This window comes from Coenobita brevimanus, chromosome 57 (genome assembly GCF_032717465.1).
Source record: "Coenobita brevimanus isolate Jiangsu-jjx chromosome 57, ASM3271746v2, whole genome shotgun sequence".
In the NCBI taxonomy this organism is placed as follows: Eukaryota; Metazoa; Arthropoda; class Malacostraca; order Decapoda; family Coenobitidae; genus Coenobita; species Coenobita brevimanus.
Window position 1 is genome coordinate 14,285,123 of NC_137010.1, and position 27,622 is coordinate 14,312,744.

Genomic DNA, 27,622 nt, shown 5'->3' on the forward strand with positions numbered 1-27,622 from the left:
CGCAGAACAGTATTATTTGGTGTGTTAAGGTTGCTAGAGCACTCCAGTAGGAGTGACATTTTGGCCATGAACTTAGGGTCGATCCCCAGGAGGTGACTAGAGGTCTATCAGTTCTGTAGTGACACCATGGGCGGTTGGCTAGACAGTTACCCCTAAATATACTGGAATGCAGCCGCCTAGTCTTATGCCCCCATACCTCAGAGGGAATGATATAGGGCTATGTGAATATAGGCTATATCTGTATCTATCTGTCTATCTATCTATCTATATCTATCTATCTATATGGGCGTGGAAAAAGTTGAGAGACGGAGGAGAGAGTTACATGTAGAAAGGAAGAGAGAGAGGAAAAGATTAGTAAGAGAGAGTAAGAAGAGAGTGGATGAAGAATTTGGAAGGAATTTGAGTGTCAAGTGGAGGGAATGTAAGAAAATGTTCTGGAAAGAGGGAAAGAGAGTCAGACAGAGTGGCAATGAAGTTAGCAGGGGAGTGAAAGAAAAAATGGTAGAGTACTAGCTGAGGAGGGAGAAAGTGTGAGCAGATGGAGAGAACACTTTAGGGAATTGTTGAACATAGAGAATAATGAAAGTTTAAGTGGCTGGGGAATGGCTGGGAGAAGGAAGGAGGTGAGAAGACAGGAAGAAATCAGTAGGAAGGAAGTTGTGGAAGCAATGAAGAAAGTCAAAATGGGGAAAGACCCAGGAACTGATGGAGTGTTTGGTGAAATGGTGAAGCATGGGGGAGAGATAGTAGTGGAATGGATGCAGAAGATGTGCAGATTGGCCTGGGAGGGAGGTAGAGTCCTGGAGGATTGGAAGTCAGGTATAATTATGCCCTTGTAAAAAGGGAAAGGGGAAAAAGAAGTGTATGGTAATCATAGGGGCATTTGTCTTCTTAGTGTAATAGGAAAAGTATAGGGTAGGATACTTATCGACGGAGTTAGGGAAATAACAGAGGAATTAGTTGGAGAAGAACAGGTAGGCTTTAGGAAAGGAAGAGGTTGTGTGGATCAGATATTCAGTCTTAGATCTTTAGTGGAAAAGTTTCTAGAGAAGGGAAAGAAGTTGTATGTGGCCATCATGGATTTGGAGAAACCATATGACAAGGTGGATAGACAATGATTGTAGAAAGTATTAAGAACATATGGAGTAGATGGGAAGTTGTTGAATGCTGTGAAGAGTATGTATGAGGGTGCTAAGGCTGCAGTGCATATGGATAGTGAACTGAGTGAGTTTTTCTATTTGAAGGTTGGGTTGAAACAGGGATGTGTCATGGTTGTTCAATCTGTATGTGGATGCGGTTATAAAAGAGATACAAGGTAGGTCAGTGGATGTTGGAGTGGCCCTAATGAGAGAGGGCAGTGTTTGGAAACTCCCTGTACTGTTGTTTGCAGATGATACTGTGTTGTTAAGTGAAGACGAAGGGGAGCTTCAAGGCTTGGTGGATGAGTTTGGGAGGGTATGTAAGAAACAGAATCTAAAGGTGAATGTAGGGAAGAGTAAAGTTATTGTCTTTGAGAGAGGTGAAGTCAGTGAATGTACTGTACAGTGAGGTTGGATGATGGGGAAATGGAAAATGTGAGTATGTTTAAGTACTTGGGTAGTGTGTTGAGTAGGGATGGAAGTTTGGAGGGTGAAGTGCTTGAAAGAGTACAACTGAAAGAGTACAACAAGGAAGAAAGGTTGCTGGTTCCTTGAAGGTAGTGATAAGAGACAGGGAAGTGATCATGGAAGTGAAAAAGTTACTACATGACAGTATTGTGATACCAACTCAAACATATGGAAGTGAAGCTTGGACCTTGTTGGAGGGACACAAGTCAAGAGTGAGAGCAGTGGAAATGAGTTATTTGAGAGAAGCATGTGGAGTCACGTGGAGAGACAGACTGACAAATAAGGAAGTGAAAGAGTGTTGTGGTGTGGATGTAGATGTAATAGAAAGCGTTAGGAGAAACACACTGAGGTGGTTTGGCCATGTGGAGAGGATGGAGAGCAAGACTGACAAGGAGAGTGTTTGTGAGTGAGGTGGAGAGGGGAGAGGGAGGGGGAGGCCAAGGATGAGATGGAGGGATGGAGTGGAGAGGTATATAAGAAAGGGGTGTGTGAGCTTGGAGCAGGGCAGTGAAATGGCGGAGAACAGGGCGACGTGGGGGCGATTTGTTTGTGGCCACCCCTTACGGGATTATGGCATCTGGCGATAGATAGGGGAGGGCGGTGATGGTTTGGACAGTGGGATGGGTTGGACAGTGCATTCCCTGAGAAACGTATGGGACCTATAATAAGGCCGTGTGATCTTGCATGAAAGTGGGGGAGCTTGTTTACTTCAACCACACAGAACCTCCAAGCTAGAAATTCCTAACTTTTTTTATGCAGGTCATATTTCATGTTTTTTTTTTCATCTCCTATGTAATAATTTGAATGTACTGTATATCGTAAGCTCTACCTTTATGAATATGCCAAGCATCGAACTGTGCATTATCAGGGTGAATCTGTGTTGCTTGTAGAACATATTGCTATGAAAAACGGATGTTAAACTCTCGTGTGAAGCTTGAGAGTACCCGTTAATTAATTGATTCAGGATGATTCGGACAGTTCAGGAGGGGGATGGTTCAGACAGTCCAAACTATCCCTCCACTACTACTAAGTCATGACCTTATCAAGTGATAACGCTACTTTTGATCATTTATATTTGAACACAGTGAAACACCATTCTTAATAGTTATTGAGGAATATATATTAATAGTTTTGTTTATTTAACCTATTCCTCAAAGTGTTAAAAGAAGGAAGAGGTAATACAACTTCTTTCAGTTTTCCAGGCTGCAATATGCTTAAAAGGTCTTACTGTAAGTTAGTGCGTCTGAAATAAGGTCTAGAAAGTGAAAAGTGAAATCAATATTCCAGAGAGAGAGAGAGAGAGAGAGAGAGAGAGAGAGAGAGAGAGAGAAGGCTAATTATGCATAATTTTGTAGCAGAAAGTAAGAGGTTAAGTCATTTATTAATACATCTGGGAAGGTTATTTCAGTTATAAAATATATATATATATATTTTAAAAAGATATCAAGTAGTTCATTTGGATTCTGAAATTTAATATTGTACTTTCAATCAATCAGTTATTTCCTGTGGCACCCCATGGGATGCACAGGGCCTCGATGAACTCTCTCCACCAATATTTGTCTCTTGCCATCTCCTTCACATCCCACCAACACTCCTCTCCTGCTTCTCTTTATTGTACTTTAGGAAAGTGAAATATCTTTGAATTAATAAATGTTTGTTTTTATCCAATATGACACATAATTTTAAAAATATACTGAGTAATACATATGGCCGAACCATCCCACCCTACTGTCTGAACCATCACCACTGGTAGGGATGGTTCGGACGATTTAGTCATTTGTGTTTCGTTAACTATAGCTTAACCAGTGGCGTCCCGTCAACGTGAATTAACGTCCACACGTTTTGTCACTGCCAATCCCGTTGACATTCATAAACGCGAATCAATTCCAAGGTCCCTAATTTGCACAATTTTCAATTTTCGCAAGTGATTTTTGGTACATATACACAGGACACCTTCCTCTACAAGATGCCAGGCAGGGACAATGCCTTACCCAGCATGACCTCCCCACCCCCTCTGCATGCCATTGTCCCAGCAATTCACCTGTTACCAGTGACCTGGCCAGTAAAGCCATGTCATGCCACGGTACGAAATTCAGGGCCAGAGTGATTCCCCAATCGATGACAATGTGGAGGACAAACTTTACATAGCATTAGAGGAAGAAACAGTGAGAAATGATGATCAGGTAATGTCTCCAAAAAAGGTCAGGTATGTTGATATGTTTCATGAGTGAAACAATGCTTATATTGCCTATATTACTGTGTGAAAACCAATTTTCTCTCATACTGCATATAAATTCGTACCAAATAAATAAATAAATATCGTTTATGAGTGGTGTGGAATGGTTACACTCCCATAGAACTTGTTTTCTTTGGAGCCAGCCTGATAGAAAACGCAGTAAGGTGAGGAGGTACTGGTACCTGTATCGAGTATTTTAAACCTCAGGTGAGCGATTTCTCTATGATTTTTCGATGTTTCTCACCAAAAGCAGAGGTTTGGGCCAAAATTTTTTTTTTTCCAAAAATGATCGGGATTGAGGGGAGTCAGTGTTGGAAAAGTGGTCGGGATGGGGCGGGTTAAAGCTGAAAAGAGCTAAGAATTTCATATTATCAACCTAAAGACTCAAATGATGTGGCAACATTTTAACATAAACCAGATGACACTCCTGCTTAAACCTGATTTTTTATAAATCTATATTTTTTTAAATGTCTGAACCATCACCGCCCTCCCGTAGATAGGTAGATAATATATATTTATTTATAATATACAGTACCGGGTATATAATGCATTTGTAATATATATATAATATATATATAAATAATATATAATATGTATAAAAATAATATACTGTATTTATAGTAGGACTCGCGCACGTTTGCGGCTGTGGTGTGACCCGCACCTGTGTACAATGGTGCCACGTTTCCCCAACTTGCGATGTGAAACGGAAGCTATTTATGTACAAGGCATCACAAATTCGATAAATTCAGATGAATAAAACTTACACTTGTGTATTTTGATGGATGAATCAACAGTAATCTTATTATGCATAAAATATTTATACAGTAACACAGAAACATGGCATACATATTGTACAGTGTTGCTAAAAGAAATTGTAGTCACTTTTAATGTTTTTTAGCGTAGTTTTAGGGTGGGTAATAATATCACAGTTATGGATATAAGATAATGAGCCTGAAAAAAGAAGAAATATGCCAATATCCAAAGTAAAAGAAATAATTCATGTAATTCTTGTGAGTGGCAACACTTACCCAGTCTGGCTTAAGGTAAAGTACGTACCTCCGTAGACCCAACCATAGCTTGTACAGGTGTTGCTAGGGAAAAATGCTCACATTTACCGGCTTTTACCATAATTTTAAGGACGAGGAATAATCAAATTTATAATCGTAAGCTAATATGTAGGACAAAATAGTAGGCATATGCCAATACCGAAGTAAAAAAAAAAAAAAAACATTATTCACTCGCGAGCGGCAACACCCACACCCAGTCGGTGAGAGAGAGAGAGAGAGAGAGGCAGGAGAGGGGCATGCATTGAATGCATTGTCGGCATCACTAAATATAACAAAACCAAATTAACAAATGAAAGCACAATTATAAATAACTTATAAAAGAATCAAAAGTACTCAGGGTGGCTCACATTTCCCGCCAGGAGAGAGAGAGAGAGAGAGAGAGAGAGAGATAACGGTATAGAAAACGTGGCAACACTGTACACAGTTCCGGGCCACACCACAGCCGCAAACGTGGGCGAGTCCTACTATAGTAATATATTTTTAATGTGTTTGTGTATGTGTATATACCTGTATGTATGAATGTACGCTATGTATGTATGTATCGGTACCATATATATATATATATATATATATATATATATATATATGTATTGTATATGTACATGTACATATATATACACACTGAAGTACCAGCCGTGGCAACTCAGGCCACCACCACACCCCCAGGAGGAGACTATGGAGGGGTATATGGTGCACGCGCCATGTCCATGCAATACGGACATAAGTCCTACTGGGCCGCGCACCCCTATTCCTCGGAGTGCACCCGGCGTGATTCCCCCCCCTCCCCCCCCCCAAGTCCGAGCACACTACATTTCGGCTGAGCTAGCCCTCGCCAGGATCGGGGTGGAGCTGAAAATACAACTCCAAGCAGCACCCCAGCGACAATTGACAGCCGCGCAAATCAAGAGACGGCCTGTAGCCACTCAAACAACAAGGAGACGCCCTGTAGCTGCACTAATAATAAGGTGATGGCCTGTAGCCGCGCCCTTGTGACGGCCGGTAGCCGCACACAAAAAGGAGACGGCCTGTAGCCACTCCAGGTGCTGCTCAACCTCCCTGCAGAACCCGTTACTGCCGGAAGCTGCACGTGGGGAGAGAATGGTACGCCCCCTCTTCTTCTGCAGTTGCCTCGGAGGGCATGACATCGGCGACGGCCTGTAGCCGTGCCTGCAGTCAAGCGATGGCCTGTAGCTGTGCTTCGTCTGCGGTCCCGTCAGGAAGTTGGGCCTCGGTGACGGCTGATAACAGCACTGACAGGGAAGGGACAACCTGTAGCAGTCCTCCGTCTGTTGCCCAAGGGACCTCGGCGACGGCCGGTAGCCACGCCAGGGAGGGACGCCAACGAAGTCCCTTGCCCCCTGTGACTTCACAATGTGTGGGTGACCTGCAATCAGCCCTGCCTACCGGTGGGGGTGCAGGTCGCATCTCTGTCCATCTGGACCGAGGCAATCTCCAAGAGGAGGACTTCCACCCTGAGGACTGGTGGAGAGGCCCGGTGTTATCCCCGGGGTTGTTCTCCATCCAGTCGGCCCCTGAGGAGGACCTCCACCTGAAGGACTTCTGTCGGGAACGACGCTGCAGCCCCACCCTGACGGTGGAGCAGCAGGAAGGAGACCGCAGCCGATGGACCCTCGAGGATGCCCTCAGGACCCCGGGGTGAAACCTCTCCCCTTCCCGACAAAGGTGATGCCCTTCCCCCACAGGGCGCCTGCGGGAGCGCCTCCAGAACCTGTTTGACCCAAGCCCTGAGGGCCAGCCCCCAGTCCCCAGCCCCGACAGTGAGGGGCCCTTCACCATGCCCAACCATAGCCCTCGATGAGAGACGATGTCCCTGCGAGTTGACCCTTGCCCGCGGGACGAAGGGACTCCACCTACACCAGGCCGACAACCGTGAGTCCCCAGACCCTCCCCCTTCCCCCCCTCCCCCGACCAGTGATTGTGATACATAGTCCCCACAGACAGAAAGTGAGATGCAAAGACTGTGCAGTGCAGATTAGCAGTGAATTCCAGCGCCAGTGATAAAGACGCTTGTGACAGTGCATACCCACCTTGTGCAGAATGAGAGGGAAAACTCGGTTTCATCATAATAACTCTCGTGATAGTGCATATCCACCTTGTGTAAACTGAGAGGTTAAAAGCCAGTGACAATATACAGTATATTCATCCTACATTCATAGAAACAGCATCAGTGTCAGAATAGGGACTCTTGAACTTGCACAGTAAAACCTATATTTCACCCTCTCACTGTGGAAACGATCCTCACATACAAGGACTGTGAAACTGTTTATTACCTATTTACCCGGACAGCCCATTGCCTATCTTGTATCCTGCGTGATACACGAAACCCATCCCCCAGCCTGTGTATTAACTCTGTATAGCATATCGTGTGCATTGTCTTCCCATTCTGTAGCAGAGACTTTGCTAATATACATGTATGGTTGTTGTCCTGTGTTTTTATGCCCTGTTCCTCTCATACTGTGTCTAAGCTCTGGTCTAGAAAGGGAACCCAGCTATACCCTAGGCATTCTTAGGGCAGGAAGCTGGCCTAAAATATATATATATACCATAATAGTAGGAAGATTGTTGGATGTGAGAGTTCTGAGAGGGGAGGGTGGAGGTATGTCTGACCACTACCTGGTGGAGGGAAAGTTAAGAGTAGGTAAGAGATGGATGAGAGCTAGGAGAGTTAGGTGTGGCAGGGAGGTTTTGAAAGTGAGTGAGTTGGATAAAAGAGAGAAAATGATAGAGTATCAGGAGAAATTGAAAGATGAGTGGAACGCAGTGAAAGATCAGGAAAATGGCAGTGTGGAGGAGGAATGGCAGTTGTTTAAGAGTGCTGTAGTGGGGCATGCGGAAGAGGTGTGTGGTGTGAGATGTGTGGGTGGCGATGTAAGAACAGGAAGTGAATGGTGGTGCGAGGAAGTAAATATGGCTGTGGCTGAGAAGAGACGTGCATATGAAGTATGGCTGCAGAAGAAGAATGAGGTGTCATATGAGAGGTATAAGGAAAAGAGGAATAGGGCGAAAAGGGCTGTGCGTGATGCTAAAGTGGCAGCAGATGAGAGGTGGGGTAGGCGGTTGACTGAGAATTTTCAACAGAATAAGAAAATGTTTTGGAAGGAGGTGAAAAGGGTGCGAAAGGGAGAGTCTGGGAAGGAAGAGCGAGTAAAAGCAGAGGATGGAAGGATGTTAACTGAGATGGATGCAGTAAGGAAGAGATGGGCAGAGTATTTTGAAAGATTGTTAAATGTAGAGAAGGAAAGGGTGGCTGAGATTGTGGCAGATGGAAGGGTGCAAGGAATAAATGTGTTGGGAGAGTTGAATGATTCTTTGATCATGAAGGAGGAAGTGCAGGAGGCAGTAAAGGAGATGAAAACAGGGAAAGCTGCAGGTATGGATGGGTATGCTGTGGAATGCCTGAAGGGTGGTGGAGTGACTATTGTTGACTGGTTAGTAAGATTGTTGAATGTGTGCTTTGTGAAAGGTATGGTGCCATTTGACTGGGCAAGTGCTTGTGTGGTTCCGCTGTATAAAGGCAAGGGTGATAAGTATGAGTGTACTAGCTTTAAGGGTATAAGTCTGTTGAGTGTTGTAGGTAAGGTGTATGGTAGAGTGTTAATTAAAAGAGTTAGAGAGGGTACAGAGGGAATGATTGATGATGAGCAGTGTGGCTTTAGGAGAGGGATGGGATGCGCGGATCAGGCGTTTGCTGTGAGACAAATGTGTGAAAAGTATTTAGCAAAAGGCAAGGATGTGTTTTGGGCATTCATGGATTTAGAGAAAGTGTATGATGGAATTAATAGGGAGGCTTTGTGGACTGTTTTAAGATTGTATGGACTTGATGGTAGGTTACTAAAAGGGTGAAAAGTTTTTTGTAAATAGTAGAGCATGTGTAAGAGTGGGAAATACTGTGAGTGATTGGTTTCCCGTGAGAGTGGGGCTGCGGCAGGGATGTGTGATGTCGCCTTGGTTGTTTAATATTTATATGGATGGTTTTATAAGAGAGGTGAATGCAAGAGTTTTAGGTGGAGGTCTGAGTCTGGTGAATGTTGATGGTGGAGAGTGGAATCTGAAGCAGCTGCTGTTTGCAGATGATACGGCACTGGTGGCTGATTCAGAGGAGAGATTGAGACAGTTGGTAGAGGAGTTTGGAAGGGTGTATGAAAGGAGGAAATTGAAAGCAAATGAGAATAAGAGTAAAGTGATGAAGTGTACGAGGTCGGTAGATGGTAGGAAGATGAATATAGTTTTGAATGGTGAGTTGCTTGAGGAGGTAGAGTGTTTTAAGTATTTAGGGTCACATGTTGCTGTGGATGGAAGAATAGATGCAGAAGTGAAGTTTAGAATGAATGGGGTAGGAAAGGTGCTGGGAGGAATGAAAAAAATGTTTAGATGTCGTTTGCTTAGAATGGATGTAAAGAGAAGGCTGTATGAGGGTGTTGTGGTACCGACTGCGTTATATGGGGCTGAAACATGGAATATGAGTGTAGCAGAGAGGAAAAGTTTGAATGTAAGGGAGATGAGGTGTCTGAGGAGTATGTGTCGAGTGACACGTATGAATCGAGTGAGAAATGAAGTGCGAAGGAGAACTGGAGTTGTTCGGGAGATGGCTGATCGAGTTGAGCAGAGGGTGTTGTGATGGTTTGGGCATATGGAGAGAATGGATAATGAGCGATTGGTGAAAAAGATAACTAGTTCTGATGTGAGAGGTGTAAGGCTGAGAGGTAGACCATGAATAGGACGGATGGACAGTGTGAAGAGAGCGCTGGATGCGAGAGGGATGTCTGTTGAGCAAGGATGAGTGGCTGTGCGTGACAGAAATAAATGGAGAGAAATTGTGAATGAATAAATGATGACTCAGTCCTGAGGGGATATTCTCCTGCATTTGGTCTGATCAGCTGATCAGGTCAGATGTGGGTAAGGGGATGGGTCTATTATGATGTGGCAGGGGTAAACCAGCTCTGCTGTCAGGCCCTGCTGCAGATGTCACTGATTGCATTTTGCAATTGACCCTCGTGCAGTGTGGTGCAGTGAGGATCTGTCCCTTCTTCCCTTTGGGGCTAAGAGCGAATGTATGTGTTTGAGTGGATGAGTAAATTGGGAGTGTGTCGTCCTGTCTCAGCTACCTCCCTTTCCATGGGAGAAGCAGCCTAGGTTTATAGATAAGTATATATACAGTATGTATATAAATAAATATATATATATATATATATATATATATATATATATATATATATATATACAGCTTACTGGTATATGTATATTTCAGTGGAAGGAAGTGGGGGAATTTTGGTGTCATACTTTGTCATTTTTATTTTTGTTTTAATTTCATTTTTTTAATGATTTGCATTCATTGAATGGATAGTGGAAAGCATTTGTCATCCTCTGTCCTCAAGAGGAATAATGAAGTAGGTAGTCAGAAGTGGATATAAAAATATATTTATGCATGGTATGTGGCGTAGTGCAGTCATTAATTTTGAGATGCATTCCTTAATATCACCTGCCACCTTGAATGGTACAGCAGGGTGAGGGAAACTGGCAGATCAGCTAGAACAACTGTAGTTATGGATGGAAATGAAAATTTAGGAGGTAATTTTTCTTTATTTTGCTGTGAACTTAATGGCTGAAAAGACATTAAGTTGGTGACATTTCACTAACTGTACTACGTTTTCCTTTCATCTACAGGTGAAAAAGAACCAGCAACGGGCAGTAATGATCCTGGAAAGTAAAAATATCCCCTTCCAAACCATCGACATAACAGACCCTGGCCAGGAGGACTCCAAGGACTACATGAATGAGAATGCCAAGCCCAAGGGTAACAACAAGGTTCCCATGACCCCACAGATATTCAACGAAGCTGAGTACTGTGGGGTGAGTACTGTATTGGGGATAGAGTACTGTGTATGTGGTAGGATGGTTTGGGATGGAGTGAAGGACTGTAGAGTGAGTATAATTTACGTGGTGGTTTAGGATGGAATGAAGGACTGGTTCAGAGCTTTGGTGTTTAAATAAGAAGGAAAATGTTGGGGCACAATCCTATAATTCCTGGTTATATGTTCACTTTTTTTTTATGTCTCTTTTGGGTAGTCAAGTCCACATTTAAGTTACAAAGAGATTTCTTGTTAAAATTCCATTGCTGCCATGCTGATTTAACTACCAGTTTCCCCCAATATAGAGTAACAATTGGTTTAAACATACTGGTATATATATATATATATATATATATATATATATATATATATATATATATATATAATATGTATATATATATATATATATATATATATATATATATATATAATATATATATATATATATATATATATATATATATATATATATATATATGTGTACAGTATATATACAGTATATATATATATATATATATATATATATATATATATATATATTACATACACACACACACACACACACATAAAATGGAAGAGAAATCGGAAAGAATTATACTAACTGGGGACTTCAAATCAAATATAAGTTGGAATACTCTAGATATAAATAGCCAAGAAAGCTGTTGGGACCAAAAGCTCCTGGATCTCGTACAAGAGTTTTTCTTAACGCAACATGTGAGGGAAACCACTAGAAAAAGAGGACTTGATGTACCTTCAGTGCTAGATCTAATATTTACTAGGCAAGAAAATGACATTGACAGTTTAATATATCACCCTCCACTCGGCAAAAGCGATCATGCAGTACTAAATTATAACTTCAGGATAGCATATGACTTAGTAAACAGCAATGACAGTTACAAAAAGAGCCTAAACTATAAAAAGGGAAATTATCAAGACCTAAAGAAGTATTTCTTAGAAGTTGATTGGGAAAATGAGCTTAGAGGACAAGATTTAAATGCTGTATATAAAAAATTTTTGTGAATTTTATGAAATAGGAGTCCAGAAGTACATCCCACAGCACAAAGAAGCAGATAAGAAAATACAGAAATGGTTCAATACAGAATGTAAAAAATCAAAAGAAAGAAGAGATTTGTTGTGGAATAGATACAGAAGACACAATAGTGAAAGGGCGTATAATAATTACAAACAGGCAAGAAACTACTATACAAGAATAAGGAGGGAAGCCCAAAAACAGTTTGAGGAGGATATAATAAATAAAAGTAGTGATCAACCAAAGCTGTTTTACAGCTATATCAGAAGCAAAACCAAAGTAAAAGATATAATACAATCCATTACGGACGAGGGAATCACTTATACACAAGAGAAAGATATTTGTGAAGCACTAAATAAGAATTTCCAATTAGTTTTTACAGAAGAAAAAAATTTTGAGAGGGACTATGTGGAACATGCATGTCCACACATACTACCAGATATACAAATAGCAGAAAAAGTAATACAGGAGGAGTTAAGTAGATTAGACAGAGGAAAAGCAAGTGGTCCTGATGAAATTTCATGTTGGGTGTTACGAGAATGTGCAAAGGAGTTAAGTAAACCATTATTTTTAATTTTCAAGAAATCCTTGAGTCAAGGGAAACTACCTGATATTTGGAAAAAAGCAAATATAGTCCCCTTATTCAAGAAAGGAAATAGACAAAATCCTCTCAACTACCGACCAGTATCACTGACCGGTCTTGTAAGCAAGGTATTAGAAAAACTTGTAAGAAAAGCTCGGGTAAATCATCTAGAAGAACACAGTATGATAACAGAAAGACAGTTTGGTTTCAGAAAAGGAAAATCATGTGTTACTAATCTGTTGAGCTACTATGACAGAGTAACAAACACAGTACAGGAAAGGGAAGGATGGGTGGACAGTATCTATTTAGATTTCAAGAAAGCTTTTGACACAGTACCACACCAAAGACTTTTATGGAAGCTGTACCATCAAGGAGGAATTCAAGGCAAACTGTTTTGTTGGATGCAAGACTTTCTCATAAAAAGAGAAATGAGGACAGTACTAAGAGGAAACTACTCATCATGGAAAGAAGTGACTAGTGGAGTACCACAGGGTTCGGTACTGGCACCAATCATGTTTTTAGTGTACATAAATGATATAAGCAGTAACACTGGAAATGAGAGCTATCTGAATGTGTTTGCAGATGATGCAAAAATACAAAGGAGAATTACTAGCACAGACTCTTGTAGGGAGCTACAAGAAGAATTAAATAAACTTCATGAATGGAGTAGTACATGGCAAATGGAATTCAATGTGGACAAGTGTCATGTAATCAAGTTTGGTAAAAGTGGAAAAAGACCTGATTGGGATTATAAGTTAGGAAATAAAACCCTATACACATCAGAAAGAGAGAAAGACCTAGGTATGATTATCAATAACAGACTATCTCCGGCTGACCACATCAGCGAGAAGGTACGGAACATGTATACACTGCTTGCAAATATGAGAATAGCATTCACATACATAAATGAAGACATGCTAAGAAGGATAATAACATCATTCATTAGACCAACCCTGGAATATGCATCAATAGTCTGGAGTCCTCATCTCAAAAAGCATATAGATAAGATTGAAAAAGTTCAAATGGCCGCTACAAGATGGATACCAAGCTTAAGGGACCTAAGCTACGAAGAAAGACTAAATAAACTGAATCTACCAACACTACAGGAGAGAAGGAAAAGAGGTGACATGATAATGCTATATAAGTGCATATCAGGAAAGGAGAAAATAGACATAAATGATTACTTAACATATGGAGAAGCATCAGCAAGAGGACACTGCAAAAAACTGCATAAGAAGAGAGGTGATAAAGATGTAAGGAAATTCAGTTTCCCAAACAGAGCAATTGATCAATGGAATGCACTACCGAATGAAATAGTGTGTGCCAAAACAATTCACAAATTTAAGGATATGTACGATAAATATGGTTTAAGACACGGGACAGTACGAGCTTGACTCATTCCTGTAAAGATACAATTAGGTAAGAACAATTAGGTAAGAACACACACACACACACACACACACACACACACACACACACACACACACACACACACACACACACAGTAATCCCTCCACTATCCAATGTAATAGAGGCAAAGGCATGTCCAGAAAGTGGTTCCATCCGTAAAGTGGGCCCCTGCCTGCTGGACTGGTACTTATGGACCCTAACCCAGCCTAATTTTGAAAGCCACCTAAATAACTCCCTACCCGACATGCATAGCATCTATTTAAACCTATTTAAAACCTTATTCACACCAATAATGGACATAAAGCATGAAATAAATGAAAATGAACCAGAGAATGAGGAATTAGATGTGAGTATGGAAAATATTTAACAGTGTACAGGGTAGTTACAGCACGTCAGTGGCCGCCTCCTCTAAGGCTCTGGTAGTGGTGGAAATGCTCTTGAAGCACATACAGTAATCCAGTGTTGTGCTTGGTTAGAGAAATCCTGGAAATTTTTACATTGATAAAAATGCAAGTGTGATACAGCCAGGGACCTAGGGTGTATGAGTGTCTGTCTATCTATCTATCTATTTCCAGACACCACAATCCCGTAAATGGTGGCCATTTGACACTGAGTTAGTTGTTTTACAGGGAGGGGCACCAACCCTCCACCAACCCACTTGTTGACATGTAGGGAGCCCGTATGGTATGGTTATATGGTTACCACCCAGCATTGTAAATGGTTTCTTGGCTTACAGGAAATCATTTGGCTTGTCACTCAATGTAAAGCCACCTGCAAAGGACAGAAAAGGAATAAGAAGTGACAGGAAAGATAGGAGAAATAGGAAGAGAGGAGGGGAGGCACAGAAAAAGAATGATAAAAGCTAAGGAAGTGGGCAGCACTACATCAAGTGAGTGGATGATGGTCGCCACCACCTACCACTGTAGGGAAATTGGGTAATGCATGATAAGCCATCTAGATAACTGGATTCTAAACAGTTGTACTGATGTGCAGTAAGAGATCTAAGATCATATCTTAAGATGAGGTTTTATGGATTTTTTGTGGGGAAATACTGAACAGTGCAAAACATTATACTGTACAATGGTAGCTACACAAAATAATTTTTGTTCTCATGATACTAATGGCAGAGGTATCTAAACTTTAGTGCATAAAAAAAAAAAAAGGATGTTCTTAATATATTTATACTGTATGTACCATGCACATGTACTGGTACAGTGTATACCATTGTATAGTTTTGTCATGTTCAGTACTTTAGTGCTCCATATGTTTAGTGCCCCATAGGATGGCAGATTAGAGAGGTGGCATGTTAAGTAGAGTGGTTGAGAGAGAGTAGGAGAAATGTGTAACGTCTGAACAGCTTGAAGACTTCTTTTTAATGGGAGTTAGTAGGAGAAAGCTGGGCATCAGGCCATAGATAGATACAGGGAGCTAGGTAGATAGATAACAGTACTGAATTGTAGTTGTATGTGTGTTAGCAGAATTTTGTAGGTTTGCTTTATTTTAGTCATTTGTGGATTGGTAAAGTGCTTTAAGTTTACCTTCTTGTAGTCATTGTGGAGTGGCAGTGTTATAGGTGTACTGTATTGTAGTGTAGTCATTTGTGGATTGGTAGTCGCAGGTTTTCAGTAATTTTGAGGTTTGAGATTCATTCATTTCTTGGACCTTGCTGCTGTAGCCAAGGAATGTTTTGGAGACAGTCCAAGGTCAAAGAGGGACTTTGTCTTGGGTGAGAAGCTTGAGACTATGGTGGGAGTTGATGTGCCAGGCTGGTGGAATGGAGGCCAGAGTAAAGACTTCCTCACAGGCCAATATCCCAACCTTCAGAAGGGGCATTGAGTGTTAGGGAGAAATATCTTTTGCAGGCTATCATTGTTAACTGTTTACATTCATTTAGTAGTGTTTATTGGGGGGAACAGGCAGATCAGCTTTATTAAGAGCAGTGGAACTTTTGACATTTTCAAGTTATTTAATGTGGATGTAGTAAAAGACAGAAAAGTCAGCTTGGGTAATTTGCGGTTATTTTAGTCTTAATACCTAGCGTGACTTAGAAATTCTGTGAATTGTAAATAACATCGCTCATGGGGAAAATTACGAGTCTAACCTCTCTATGTAGCTGCCCCCACCACCATACTTACAGCCAACTAGTCACCGACAAACACTAACCCTCTTTCAAGACAGTATGTAATGCATGTATTGTATTTAATGGGAATGAACAATATTGTAAGGTTCTTACCTGACTCTGACTGACGACAATGCTTAAGTGAGTGGGGGACTGGGAGGGGTGTGGGGGAGATATATCTAAACACTGGAAAAAATCCCGGTATATTGTTTGGATCTGTAATCTGTAATAGAGCCATTTTCAGTAATCTTCGGATTCACTCATTTAGCCTGTGTGACATTCTGCCTGAAGTGACACCTGGCTACCTGGCTAAGCTGGTGATCTTTCTGTAGGTAACATATAGTTATATTTCTCAGGCAACTACAGTGGAACCTCAAGAGTGTAGTACAGTACTTTATATACTGCTGTCTTTACCATTTTCTGTTCGTATGCTCATGCTAAGAAAGGAGAATCCTTGCAGTGCATCACAGGTAAAACTTAGAATATAGATAATGCAATCCCCAGTGAAGCTTAGATCCTGTTGGAAGGACACAAATCAAGAATGACAGCAGTGGAAATGAGTTAATTGAGAGGAGCATGTGGAGTTACATGGACAGACAGACAGACAAATGAGGAAATGAAGGAGCACTGTGGTGTTAAGGGAAGGGGACGCCAGCAGGGACTGATTCTCGACTGACAAAGGCATTTTGCGAAAGTTACCCCATAAAATAGCTCTTAGTATCACTCGTTCTCTGCAAAAATTTGGCAGCTGTACAACAAATCTTTCCCCTTCAAAAAAATTATTTTTAAATTCAATTTTGAGGTCACTCCCCTGCAGAAATCTCCATTTTCTATGGAATGTATAATATGACCATTTGTTTTCTGATTTTTTCGCTTTTTTCTCTGCAAAAATTATGTCGTATATCTGGCAATGGGAGTGTGAGTGTGTGGAGGGTGGCAGCGAGGTGGGAAATGTCAGAGGTGCTGTGACACTAGGAGGGGTGAGATGTGACAGTCTTGGTCTCAACCTGTTCTCAGTCTGCGTTAATCTTGGCCATTTCTCATCGTTTTTGCACACTTTTTGAAGATGGGGCGATCATCTAAGAAACTACTGCAATGTCAGAAAGCGGCAGAGAAGAGTTTGATGCCATTTTGAGGGGAGAAAAACATGTTGGAAGTATCAGTTCTTTCTCCACCATTGCCACCTCTCCCCCCCCCCCCATGCCACCTCACCTGATGACCCCCAACCTTCTACGTCTTTTTCTCCAACTTTGTCTTCTCCAACACTCTCTGCCTCTTCATAACCATCCCCAATCCCAACTCATAAAAAAAAAAAAAAAAAAAGTACCAAAGTTGTTACTAATCGTACAGTCACTGCAAGTCAACAGAAAACGAGTGATATCTCGGAACTAAACGTATTGTCCTTTGGAGTGATATAACTCCATTAGTTTTGAACATAAGACAAAAAGCAAAATACCAACAAAAAGAGAAATGAAAGGGGAACATTTTGTGCGTATATTTTTGTCAGAGACTGACAAACATGACTCTAATGATTTTTTGAACATGGCGAAAAGGGGGTAAAATTTGGGATAAATACATAGGCATTTTAGGATTTTTTAGTTCAGCAATGGTGAAGAATATTAGAAAACTGTTAGGGCGCTTTATTAATGAGGGTTTTATTAGTAAAACTACCAAATATAGTAGAGATCAGATGAACACACTTCCCCTGGTTTCCCATTTCTCGCATATCTCTCTCTCTCTCTCTCTTTTTTTTTTTTTTTAATGCATATATTTTTTTTCTGTAAAAACTAATCAGTCAAATTTACTCAAACTTTGGGATGTTGTTGCTCATAGAAAGTAACAAAATATATAAAAAATAAGAAAAATATAAGAAAAACAAAAGTACCTTCATAAGTAACAACCGTCTGCTCCCCTTAATGTGAATGGGATTGAAAGTTGGAAGAGAAATGCTCTGTGATGGTTTGGCCATGTGGAGGGGATGGAGAATGAGTAACTGACTAGAACAGTGCATGTGAGTGAGGTAGAATGGGAGACCGAGGATGAGATTGAGGGATGGAAGGAAGAGATATATAAAGAGAGAGGGATGTGAATTGGAGGGAGGGCAGCCAAATGGCAAAAGACAGGGCAGCATGGATTTTTTCTTTTTTTTTTTCTTCCACCCCTTGCAAGCATACAGTGTCTGGCAGTAGATATGTAGGCTGCCCAAGATATTTATCTAGTTTCCCAGTTGGTGAATTGTGTCAAAGCTACATCAAAGGATCTGCAGCTACCAACTTCCTGATGAGAGAGAGGCCTTACACTGCCACCTGTGATGGTCTTTTTCTTGTGCTGTAGTCCACATACCTGTATGCAGTACCATTGACTCTGCCCAGCTCTGGTATGAGTGGGGATGAACTTGGATACTTTTATTTATGTACACTGGAAATCAGGTGTCACTAAGGCACGATCACACATAAATGGCTCATTGTTGTAAATATGTTTGACCTGGAAACTGTGACACTAAGTTTGCCCGTTGTTGTTGCTTAATCTCAGTCTGTCTGACTGAGCAGACCTGTCAACTACAGGTAAATTACTGCTTCTGTGAGGCCGTCTTACAGGTACAGTACAGTACATAAACATGCAGGTATCCAGTGTCCTTTTGTGATGGGCTGCACCTCACAAGGGTTGGACTAGGGTCCTTCTCATTGTGAGGTGCAGGGAAATTGAGGTGGTTTAGCTCCTGGGTGAATGCCACAACTGCTCCACCTCAGGGTGCACTTGCAAGTGTTGTGGAGAGGGCAAGAGAGTTGAGGGTAAGGTACATGTAGGTGAGGGTAAGGTACGTGTTTTCACGTGGTTTTCACCTGCTTTTGTTTCCCAGTACTGAGTAGAAGTTGCACTGATGAGGCACCTACAGAGTAAAGAGATCTTTTCATCATCATCATTCTAATCCAGTCCCACATTTGCTTACCTGGTACCATAGGGGATCCAGAACATTGCACTGTTTTCTCATTGGAAGCATAAATTAGAGAGAGCAGGATTACTTCCCTCATCTTTTTTTGCCGCGGAGGAAACATGGTTGCCTGCATTACAAGCAGCAGGCAGAGAAGTTACAGCATCCTTTGTAATAAAGTGTCAATAAATTTTTTACTTCATAGTTGTAATTTCTTAACATACGGTATTAAAGCATGTACGGTAAATGTTATGGAGTATAAGGTACAGTTTCTCTTAACCCGCCCCGTCCCGTCGACGTATGGGTACATTGCAACGATTTGCATTTGCCAGTCCCGGCGACGTACCAGTACTTCGTGCAATTGCAAGGTCCCTAATTTGCACAATTTTCAATTTTCGCGCGTGATTTTTCGTATGTATACACGGGACACCTTCCTCTATTCCTCTACAAGATGCCAAGCAGGGACAGTGCCTTACACCGCATAACCTCCCCCCTCCCCCCCTCACGCCATTGTCTCGGCAATGGACCTGTTACCAGTGACCTGGCTAGTAAAGATATTCAGGGCCAGAGTGATTCCCCAATCGATGACAATGTGGAGGACAATGTTTACATAGCATTAGAAGAAGAAACAGCCAGAAATAATGATCAGGTAATGTGGCAAAAAAAGGTCAGGTATGGTGATTAGTTAGTGAGTGAAACAATGCTTATAATGCCTTTATTACTGCTTGAAAACCAATATACTCTCATACTACATATACATTCGTACCAAGTAAATAAATAAATACTGTTTATGAGTGGATAAAATAGTTACCCTCCCATAGAACTCGTTTTCTTTGGTGATAGCATGTTAGAAAACCCAGTCAGGTAAGGAGGAACTCCTACCTGGATTGGGTATTTTAAACCTCAGGTGAGCGATTTCTCTATGAATTTTCGATGTTTCTCACCAAAAGCGAAGGTTTTAGCCAAAAAATTTTTTTTCGAAATTCCTCGGGACTGGGGGATGTCGGAGGTGCGGAAAACCTCGGGACATGACGGGTTAAAGTTATTAGTTACAGTAGTATTATGACGGTTTTGTATGGTACGGATTGTACAACTTAAAATATAGGTTTCATCAGAGTTTGCTCCATGTTTTTTGGTCATAAGATATTAGAGGAAGTCTGTATACCCTTTCACACTACAGTATATTGCTTAGTAGCAGAGATCCAGATACTTCCTTATCATCATCCAGTGGCATCCATTCTGTTTTGCTATGTTCATGTTGATTAGAAAAAAAATAAGATACAGATAAAGTCTATTTGGTCTATTTGAGGACATGAATAAAAGAAAGAAGACCCACCAGATACAGTCTCCCTTCCGTTCCCTTGAGTGCACCATAGGATATATGAAGCATCTTGCATCACAAGTGTTGGAAAGTGGGGTTGTCATATCGGTTTACAGTGCCAGTACAAAAGGGGTGGGATCTATGTGGTCATGCCCCCATTTCCACTTCCTTTAGTTATCTTTACGGTACACAGAAAGTGCTGGTATTAAGGTATGTTCTTCCCTTGCCTGTCATATTTTCCAGGTAGCACTGTACTTATTAATTGAAAATTTTAATATTCATATGGCTCACCAAACATTATTTATTGGTACATATACTGTATATACATTTATCTAATATTTATGTAAGAATGCACATGTTGGTTCATTGTTTTTGTTAGTTCTGTAATGTAGCTTAATATTCTATAACTACATTACACATACAGTACATACTGTACATTTTACAAGTTGTCAGTAACCCAACTTAGGCAGTAACTATTCATAATAAATTTTATCAGTCTGAAAGACCGTAAAAGTAGTTGTGTTTGAACCAAAGCACTGCACACTCCAGCAATAGAAGTGGCTCTGCATCTTTTACAGGTGACAGTGTATTGAGTGGGTTGTGAATGACTGCCTCTGAAGTAGAGCATAGAATATAAAACACGGATGTTGAATGAGCAGATATATTATCTATACAGTATTTTATTGGATACCGTACTATGTTGATTGCTTCTACTATCCTTTTTTCAGTATCTTGTTTCTGGATGCCATTATCATCATCATCATGACCATGGTTTTGCCTGAGGATAAGGATGCAGTAGGATATGATGATTGTTATTAGCTCGTTTGTGAGTACCAGTAGCCTTTCCTAAACAGAAGTCATCTGATAGGAGCCTTTATAAAGAGGGGAAAAAATATATGCTGAGGGGTTAAGAATTGTTTTTCCTTCTCACTTCTAATGACCAAATTGGCCACCACAGGATTTTGACGACCTGGACATGGCAAATGAAACAGACACACTTGGGGAATTCCTGAAGCTGACAGAAGAGGAGCGTAAGGGTATCAAGATTGGCATCACTGGCATCCTCCCTGAAGACCGAGCGAGGGCGGCTGAGCAACAGAAGAAAGAAGGCATGACCAATGGGGTGTCCACTGGCAGGGAGGTAGGCGTTCACTAGCCAGTGTACATTTGGGATTTTGGTAGCTTGCTGTAGTGCTGACCAGTCATGACCTCTACAATTTTAACCCACTTGGATATCTGTTTTGAGGAACAGTATAGGAACTAACCAGTCATAGACTCTTGTTTTGTCATCATCTAAATTAAACTGTGTTCTGAGAGTCAGGATAACAGATAACCAGTAATAGCTTACTTTGATTTCATGTAAAGGCACTGCTTCTTTTTATTTAATTTCACCATGATGAAGTTTGATTATATTCGTACTATCCTCAAGAGATTTAATTCAGATTTGGAGAGATGTATCACCTTCGATGCCTTTTCTAAACTGAATACAGTACCTTCAGGATGTAGTATAAGTAAACCAAAAGTCATTATTGTGAAGAAATCAGGGGAAGCATAGGAACTAACCATTTGCAGTTATTTTTTAGGGGGGATTCTTTCATATATATATATATATATATATATATATATATATATATATATATAATCTAATCCTGTGTTGCCCCAAGAGGAGCGTAGGAGCCTGGGGCTAGGGAAGTTGGTCTTGACATTTAAGATGAGAGTGACCAGCCTCATTCATCCCTGAGTGGCATTAGGTGAGCAATAAACCTCAACCATCCCTTGGATATAAAACAGCACTGTCTCAATCCTGTTGGAGCGCCTTGATTACCCACTAAACCACCAGGTGCCATAGTTTGGTTTTATGGTTACCACCCAGCATAGTAAATGGTTTCCTGATATACAGGAAACCATGTAGCTTGTCACTCAGTGTAGAGTCACTTGTAGACAGAAGAAAGAGGAAAAAAAGAAGGAAAGGAAGACATAAGAGGAAGGAAAGAAAGAAGGAAGAGAGGAAAGGGCAGCCACCCAAGAGCAGCTCTATGTCGAGTGAGTGGCTGGTGAGCACCCCCACCTACAGGATTTACTATATATATATATATATATATATATATATATGTGGATAGATAGATAGATAGATATAGATATAGATATAGATATATATACCTGGTAGTATATATGTAAGTATATATATATATATATATATATATAGATAGATAGATAGGTATAGGTATATATATACCTGGTAGTATATATATATATATACATGTATTCTCTCTCTCTGTCTCTGTCTATCCATCATGATCATCATCATCATCATCATCATCATCATTTGGACATTCTTTCCTATGCTAGGGAAGGGTGAGGAGTAGCAATGTCCAGACAGCCCAAATTTGCCCACTCCAATGGGCCATGCTTCCACTCACTCATCATTCAAGCCACCGGAATCCTGGCTTTATCGGATATGTCCAAAACATTCACCACGATCTGTAGCGTCATATAAATGTATCCAATTGAGTCAGTCCGGACACTGCCACGTTATAAAGGGGTACCAAATCCCTGATCATGCACTTCTTCTCACAACGTTCATCCAGCCAGCTTGATTTCTTGTCAGTTCCCTAGCCTTACTGACTTCCAAACCTCTCTTCCTCACACTCATCCACCATATCTCTCCACCTTCTCCTTGGCCTACCTCGCCTCCTGCCTCCCTCAAACTCACTCAGATATACCTTTTTCACCACTCTATTGTTATCCATTCTCTCCACATGACCATACCATCTCGATACGTTCTTTTCGATTCTGGTGTCCACTGACTTCCTCACTCCACATCTTTCATGAATCACATTATTTCGCATCCTATCCACCCTTTTTACTCCACATATATTCCTCAACAGTCCCATCTCCACTGCTTTTACTCTTGACTTTTCATTTTCATGCCACACCTATCTATCTATATCTATCAATCTGTCTATCTATCTATCTATCTATCTATCTATCTATCTATATCTGTACACCAGGAAACCATTAATATGCTGGGTGGTAACTATATAACCAAATTTTGGTGCCTGGTGGTTTAATGAGTAATTACGGCGCTCCAGTCAAATTCAGCCGGTGAAGGTTTATATCCGAGTGGTGTACTGTATATCCAAGTGGTGATTAGGGTTTTAGTGGTAGGTGGTGGTGACCATCATCCACTCACTTGATGTAGTGCTGCTTACTTCTTCCTTAGCCTTGATCATTCTTTTTCTCTGTCTGTCCGTTTTTCTTCCTATTTTTTCCATCTTACCTGTCTCTTCTTATTGTTTTTCTTTCCTTTACAGGTGGCATTATATTGAGTGACAAGCCAAATGGTTTCCTGTAAGCCAGGAAACCATTTACAACGATGGGTGGTAACCATTTAACCAAACCATACGTGCTCCCTACGTGTCAACAAGTGGGTTGGTGGAGGGTTAGTGCCCCTCCCCGTAAAACAAATAACTCAAAGTCAAACAGCCACCCCTTACGGGAATATGGCGTCTGGCAATAGGTAGATAGATAGATAGATTAGGATTTATTGCTCACGTAGTGCCACTCAGGGATGTGTGAGGCTTGTCACTCTCATCTTAAATGTCAGGAACAACTTGCCTAGCCCCGGGCTCCTATGTTCCTCATGGGGCAATGTAGGATTGGATGATGAATGAATGAAAAACACACACACACACACACACACACACACACACACACACACACACACACACACACACACACACACACACACACAAGTGGGTAAAAGAAATTGAGGAAGTAAGGAGGATAGGGCCTTATAAGAAAGGGGAAACAAGACCAATGAGAGTCAAGTTTACATCAGAAAGTGTAATAAATGAGATACTTAAAGTGACCTGGAAATTAAGCAAAGAGGCGGGGATGGAAAATATTATAATAAGAAAAGATCTGAATGAAGAAGAAAGAGAAGCTTTAAAATCATTAAAGGAAGAAGTAAAGGAAAAAAATGATAAGAGGACAGAGGAAGAACGTAATACTTTTTTTTGGAGAGTATTGGATATGAAAGTAAGGAAATGGTATTTAAGGAAATAGAAGTGAAGGAAATTAGGGGGGATGGTTGTGAAAGATCAGAAGTTGAGGAAGTGGTACGGACAGAGAGTAGGAGAGAAGAGGGTATTAATAATGTCAAAAATAATTTGAAGGTGATATATACTAATGTTGATGGTTTCATATCGACAAGGATCGAAATTAATGATTTCTTGAGAGAACATGAACCTGATGTCATGTGCTTTGTAGAGACCAAATTAAGAGAAGATATTGATGTTCATTTGGGAGATGGTAAATACAAACTGTGGAGAAGACAGAAAAGAAAAAAAGGGAGGAGGAGTGATGATAGCAGTGAAGAACAACATAAATGTAGATACTGTGGAAATGGGAGAAGGCAGGGCTGAAGTGATATATATGAAATTAGAAACTGGAGAGAATGTTAAGAGAGATATGGCGGTAGTGTATGTTCCCCCAAAGACGAGAGCATGGAAGGATGACGAATACCATGAGTTGTTGTCAGATATGGCTAGCTACTTGCAAAAAATAATTGAGAAAAGCAATAATATAATTTTGGTGGGTGACTTTAATTGTAAAGAGGTGAACTGGGAGGAATGGTACTCGGGAGGCGGCGAGATTAGGTGGGGTACTATGTTATTAAATATAATAATGAATAATGTGATGACGCAGTGGGTCAAAGAAGAGACACGGTTTCGAGGTGAGGACACACCAGCAAGGTTAGATTTACTGTTCACCAAAGAACCTGATGTAATAGAATCATTGGAATATCTCTGTCCTTTGGGAAAAAGTGATCACGTGGTCATTGAGTTCCAGATGTTAATAGGAAACGTCGAGCCAAGAGACGAGCTTCATAGACAGGGAAGATACAACTTTGGCAAAGCAAATTTTACAGGATTGAGAAACTTTTTTGAAAATGCGGATTGGAGAAAATTCAGAGAAACAAGAGATACAGAGGAAGTGGGATATCTTTCTAGACCTCTATAATTTGGGAGTGGAAAAATTTGTACCAAGAGTAAGAGGGAAAGAAAACAGGAAAAAGGAGTGGTTTAATAGAAGGTGTATGATAGCCAAAAAAGAGAGAGATAAGGCGTGGAACAATTGGAGAAAGAGAGTTAACTTCAGAACAAAGGAAGAATATAAAAGAACAAGAAACGAATACACAAGAATACGTAGGGAAGAAGAAAGGAATTTTGAAAAAGGTATAATTGACAAATGCAAGGATGAACCCAAACTGTTTTATAGATTTGTTAATGGCAAACTGAAACAAAAGGAAGGAATCACCAAGCTGAAAGTAGATGGAGAGGTCTTTAATGATGCGGCAATGCAAGCAGAAATAATGAACAAACGTTTCCAGTCAGTTTTCACTAAAGAAAAGGAGCTTGTGGAAGGGGAGGGAGTGATTAGAAATGTTCCGGTGATGAAAGATATAAAAGTGGAGGTGCAGGAAGTGTATAAATTACTGGAAACTCAAAGATGTAAGGAAAGCCCCAGGACCTGATGGAATTTCTAATTGGGTACTGAAGGAATGCAGAGAACAACTGGCGGATAAAATTCACAGCAATTGTATGCTCACTGGAAGAGGGAAAGTGCCAAAAGAATGGAAGAGGGCAAATGTGGTACCAATTTACAAGGGAGGAAACAGGGAAGAACCCCTGAATTATAGACCAGTGTCTCTAACCAGCATGGTCGCAAAATTGTGTGAGAGAATCCTGAAAAGACAGATGGATAAAATATCTGGAAGAGATGAATATTTTGGCTGAATGTCAGTTTGGATTCAGAAGTGGAAGGTCATGTGTTTCAAACTTGATGAGCTTTTACTCAAGAGCGATTGATGTGGTACAGGAGAGAGATGGTTGGGTGGATTGTGTGTACTTAGACTTAGAAGGCCTTTGACAAGGTACCTCATAAGAGACTGATGTGGAAACTAGAATATATAGGAGGACTAAAGGGGAAACTTCTGGAATGGATGAGAGACTTTTTGAGAGACAGACAAATGAGGACAGTAATAAAGGAAAAGATGTCTGGATGGAGGGAAGTAACAAGTGGAGTCCCTCAAGGCTCAGTGTTGGCGCCAGTAATGTTCCTGATTTATGTAAATGATATGGTAGATGGAGTGAACAGTTATGCGAGTCTGTTTGCTGATGATGTAAATCTTGAGGAAGATAGAGGTTGAGGAGGATTGTAAAATACTGCAGGAGGATTTGGATAGGATACACAATTGGAGCCGGACGTGGGAAATGAAATTTAATGTAAAGAAATGTAAAATATTGGAAATGGGTAAAAGTACCAGGAGACCATCACTGAATTATTTTTTGGGTAATGAATTAATCACGAAAAGGAGAGAAGAGAAAGATTTGGGAGTGCTGGTCCAAGATAGTTTGTCACCAGAAAAGCACATTAACAAGATAGTTGGAGAGACTTATAAGCTCTTGACTAACATAAGAGTAGCATTTCATTATATGGATGAGGAAATGATGAAAAAATTGATAGTGGCCATGATCCGCCCCAGGTTAGAATATGCAGCGGTAGTGTGGTCCCCACACAAAAGAAAGATATAAACAAGATTGAGAGAATACAAAGAACAGCAACCAAGATGGTCCCCAGTCTGACAGACCTGTCATACAGAGAGAGGCTGGAAAAACTGGATTTGCCTTCGTTAGAGGAAAGGAGAAAGAGGGGAGACATGATTGCGGTGTTCAGGACCATGGTGGGAGTAGATAAAATTGACAAAGAAGATCTGTTTGTATGGGATAAGAGAGCAACAAGAGGACATGGAATGAAATTGAAAAAGTCAAGCTGTTTGAAGGATATCAAGAAATATAGCTTTCCTTACAGAAGTATAGACTTATGGAATAGCCTGGACAAAGAGATCGTCCAGTCTAAAAACATAAACGAGTTTAAAGTTAAATTCGACTTATTGAGAAACAGCGACGGAAACCCACGAGCATAGTACATTCCGTGTATATCACAATTAGGTATATTCTTAAATATTTGGAACGACTTAGACAAAGAGGTGGTGCATGAGAAAAACATTCATGTGTGTAAAGGTAGACTTGATAAATGTGGATATGGAGACAGGACAACACGAGCATTGCTCAATTCCTGTATACTACAAATAGGTAAATACAAATAGGTAAATACACACACACACACACACACACACACACACACACACACACACACACACACACACACACACACACACACACACACAGTGTATATATGTTTTACAATCAGGAACTTACATATGGAAAGCTTACTTCAGTGCTAACTAATCACAATTATAACTGTTGTTTGAAGATCTAACCTGCCAGCTATTCTGATTTTGCAAAATTTGAGTTAACAGTTAATTATTATTTTGTTATTAAAGCAACAGTAGGAGTTAGAATATCCTAGCTGTTTCACA

General features: G+C 40.6%; 1 protein-coding gene across 2 annotated transcripts in view; it reads left to right on the forward strand.

The window, feature by feature from the left end:
• The window catches only part of Sh3beta (SH3 domain binding glutamate rich protein Sh3beta), a 110,583-nt gene that overhangs the window by 55,409 nt on the left and 27,552 nt on the right, over nucleotides 1–27,622 (forward strand). For both annotated transcript variants that reach the window (XM_080274215.1, XM_080274216.1), the window contains exons 2-3: nucleotides 10,596–10,781; nucleotides 21,134–21,316. In XM_080274215.1, coding sequence (XP_080130341.1) covers nucleotides 10,596–10,781; nucleotides 21,134–21,316 — 369 coding nt within the window. The remainder of the gene's footprint in view (nucleotides 1–10,595; nucleotides 10,782–21,133; nucleotides 21,317–27,622) is intronic.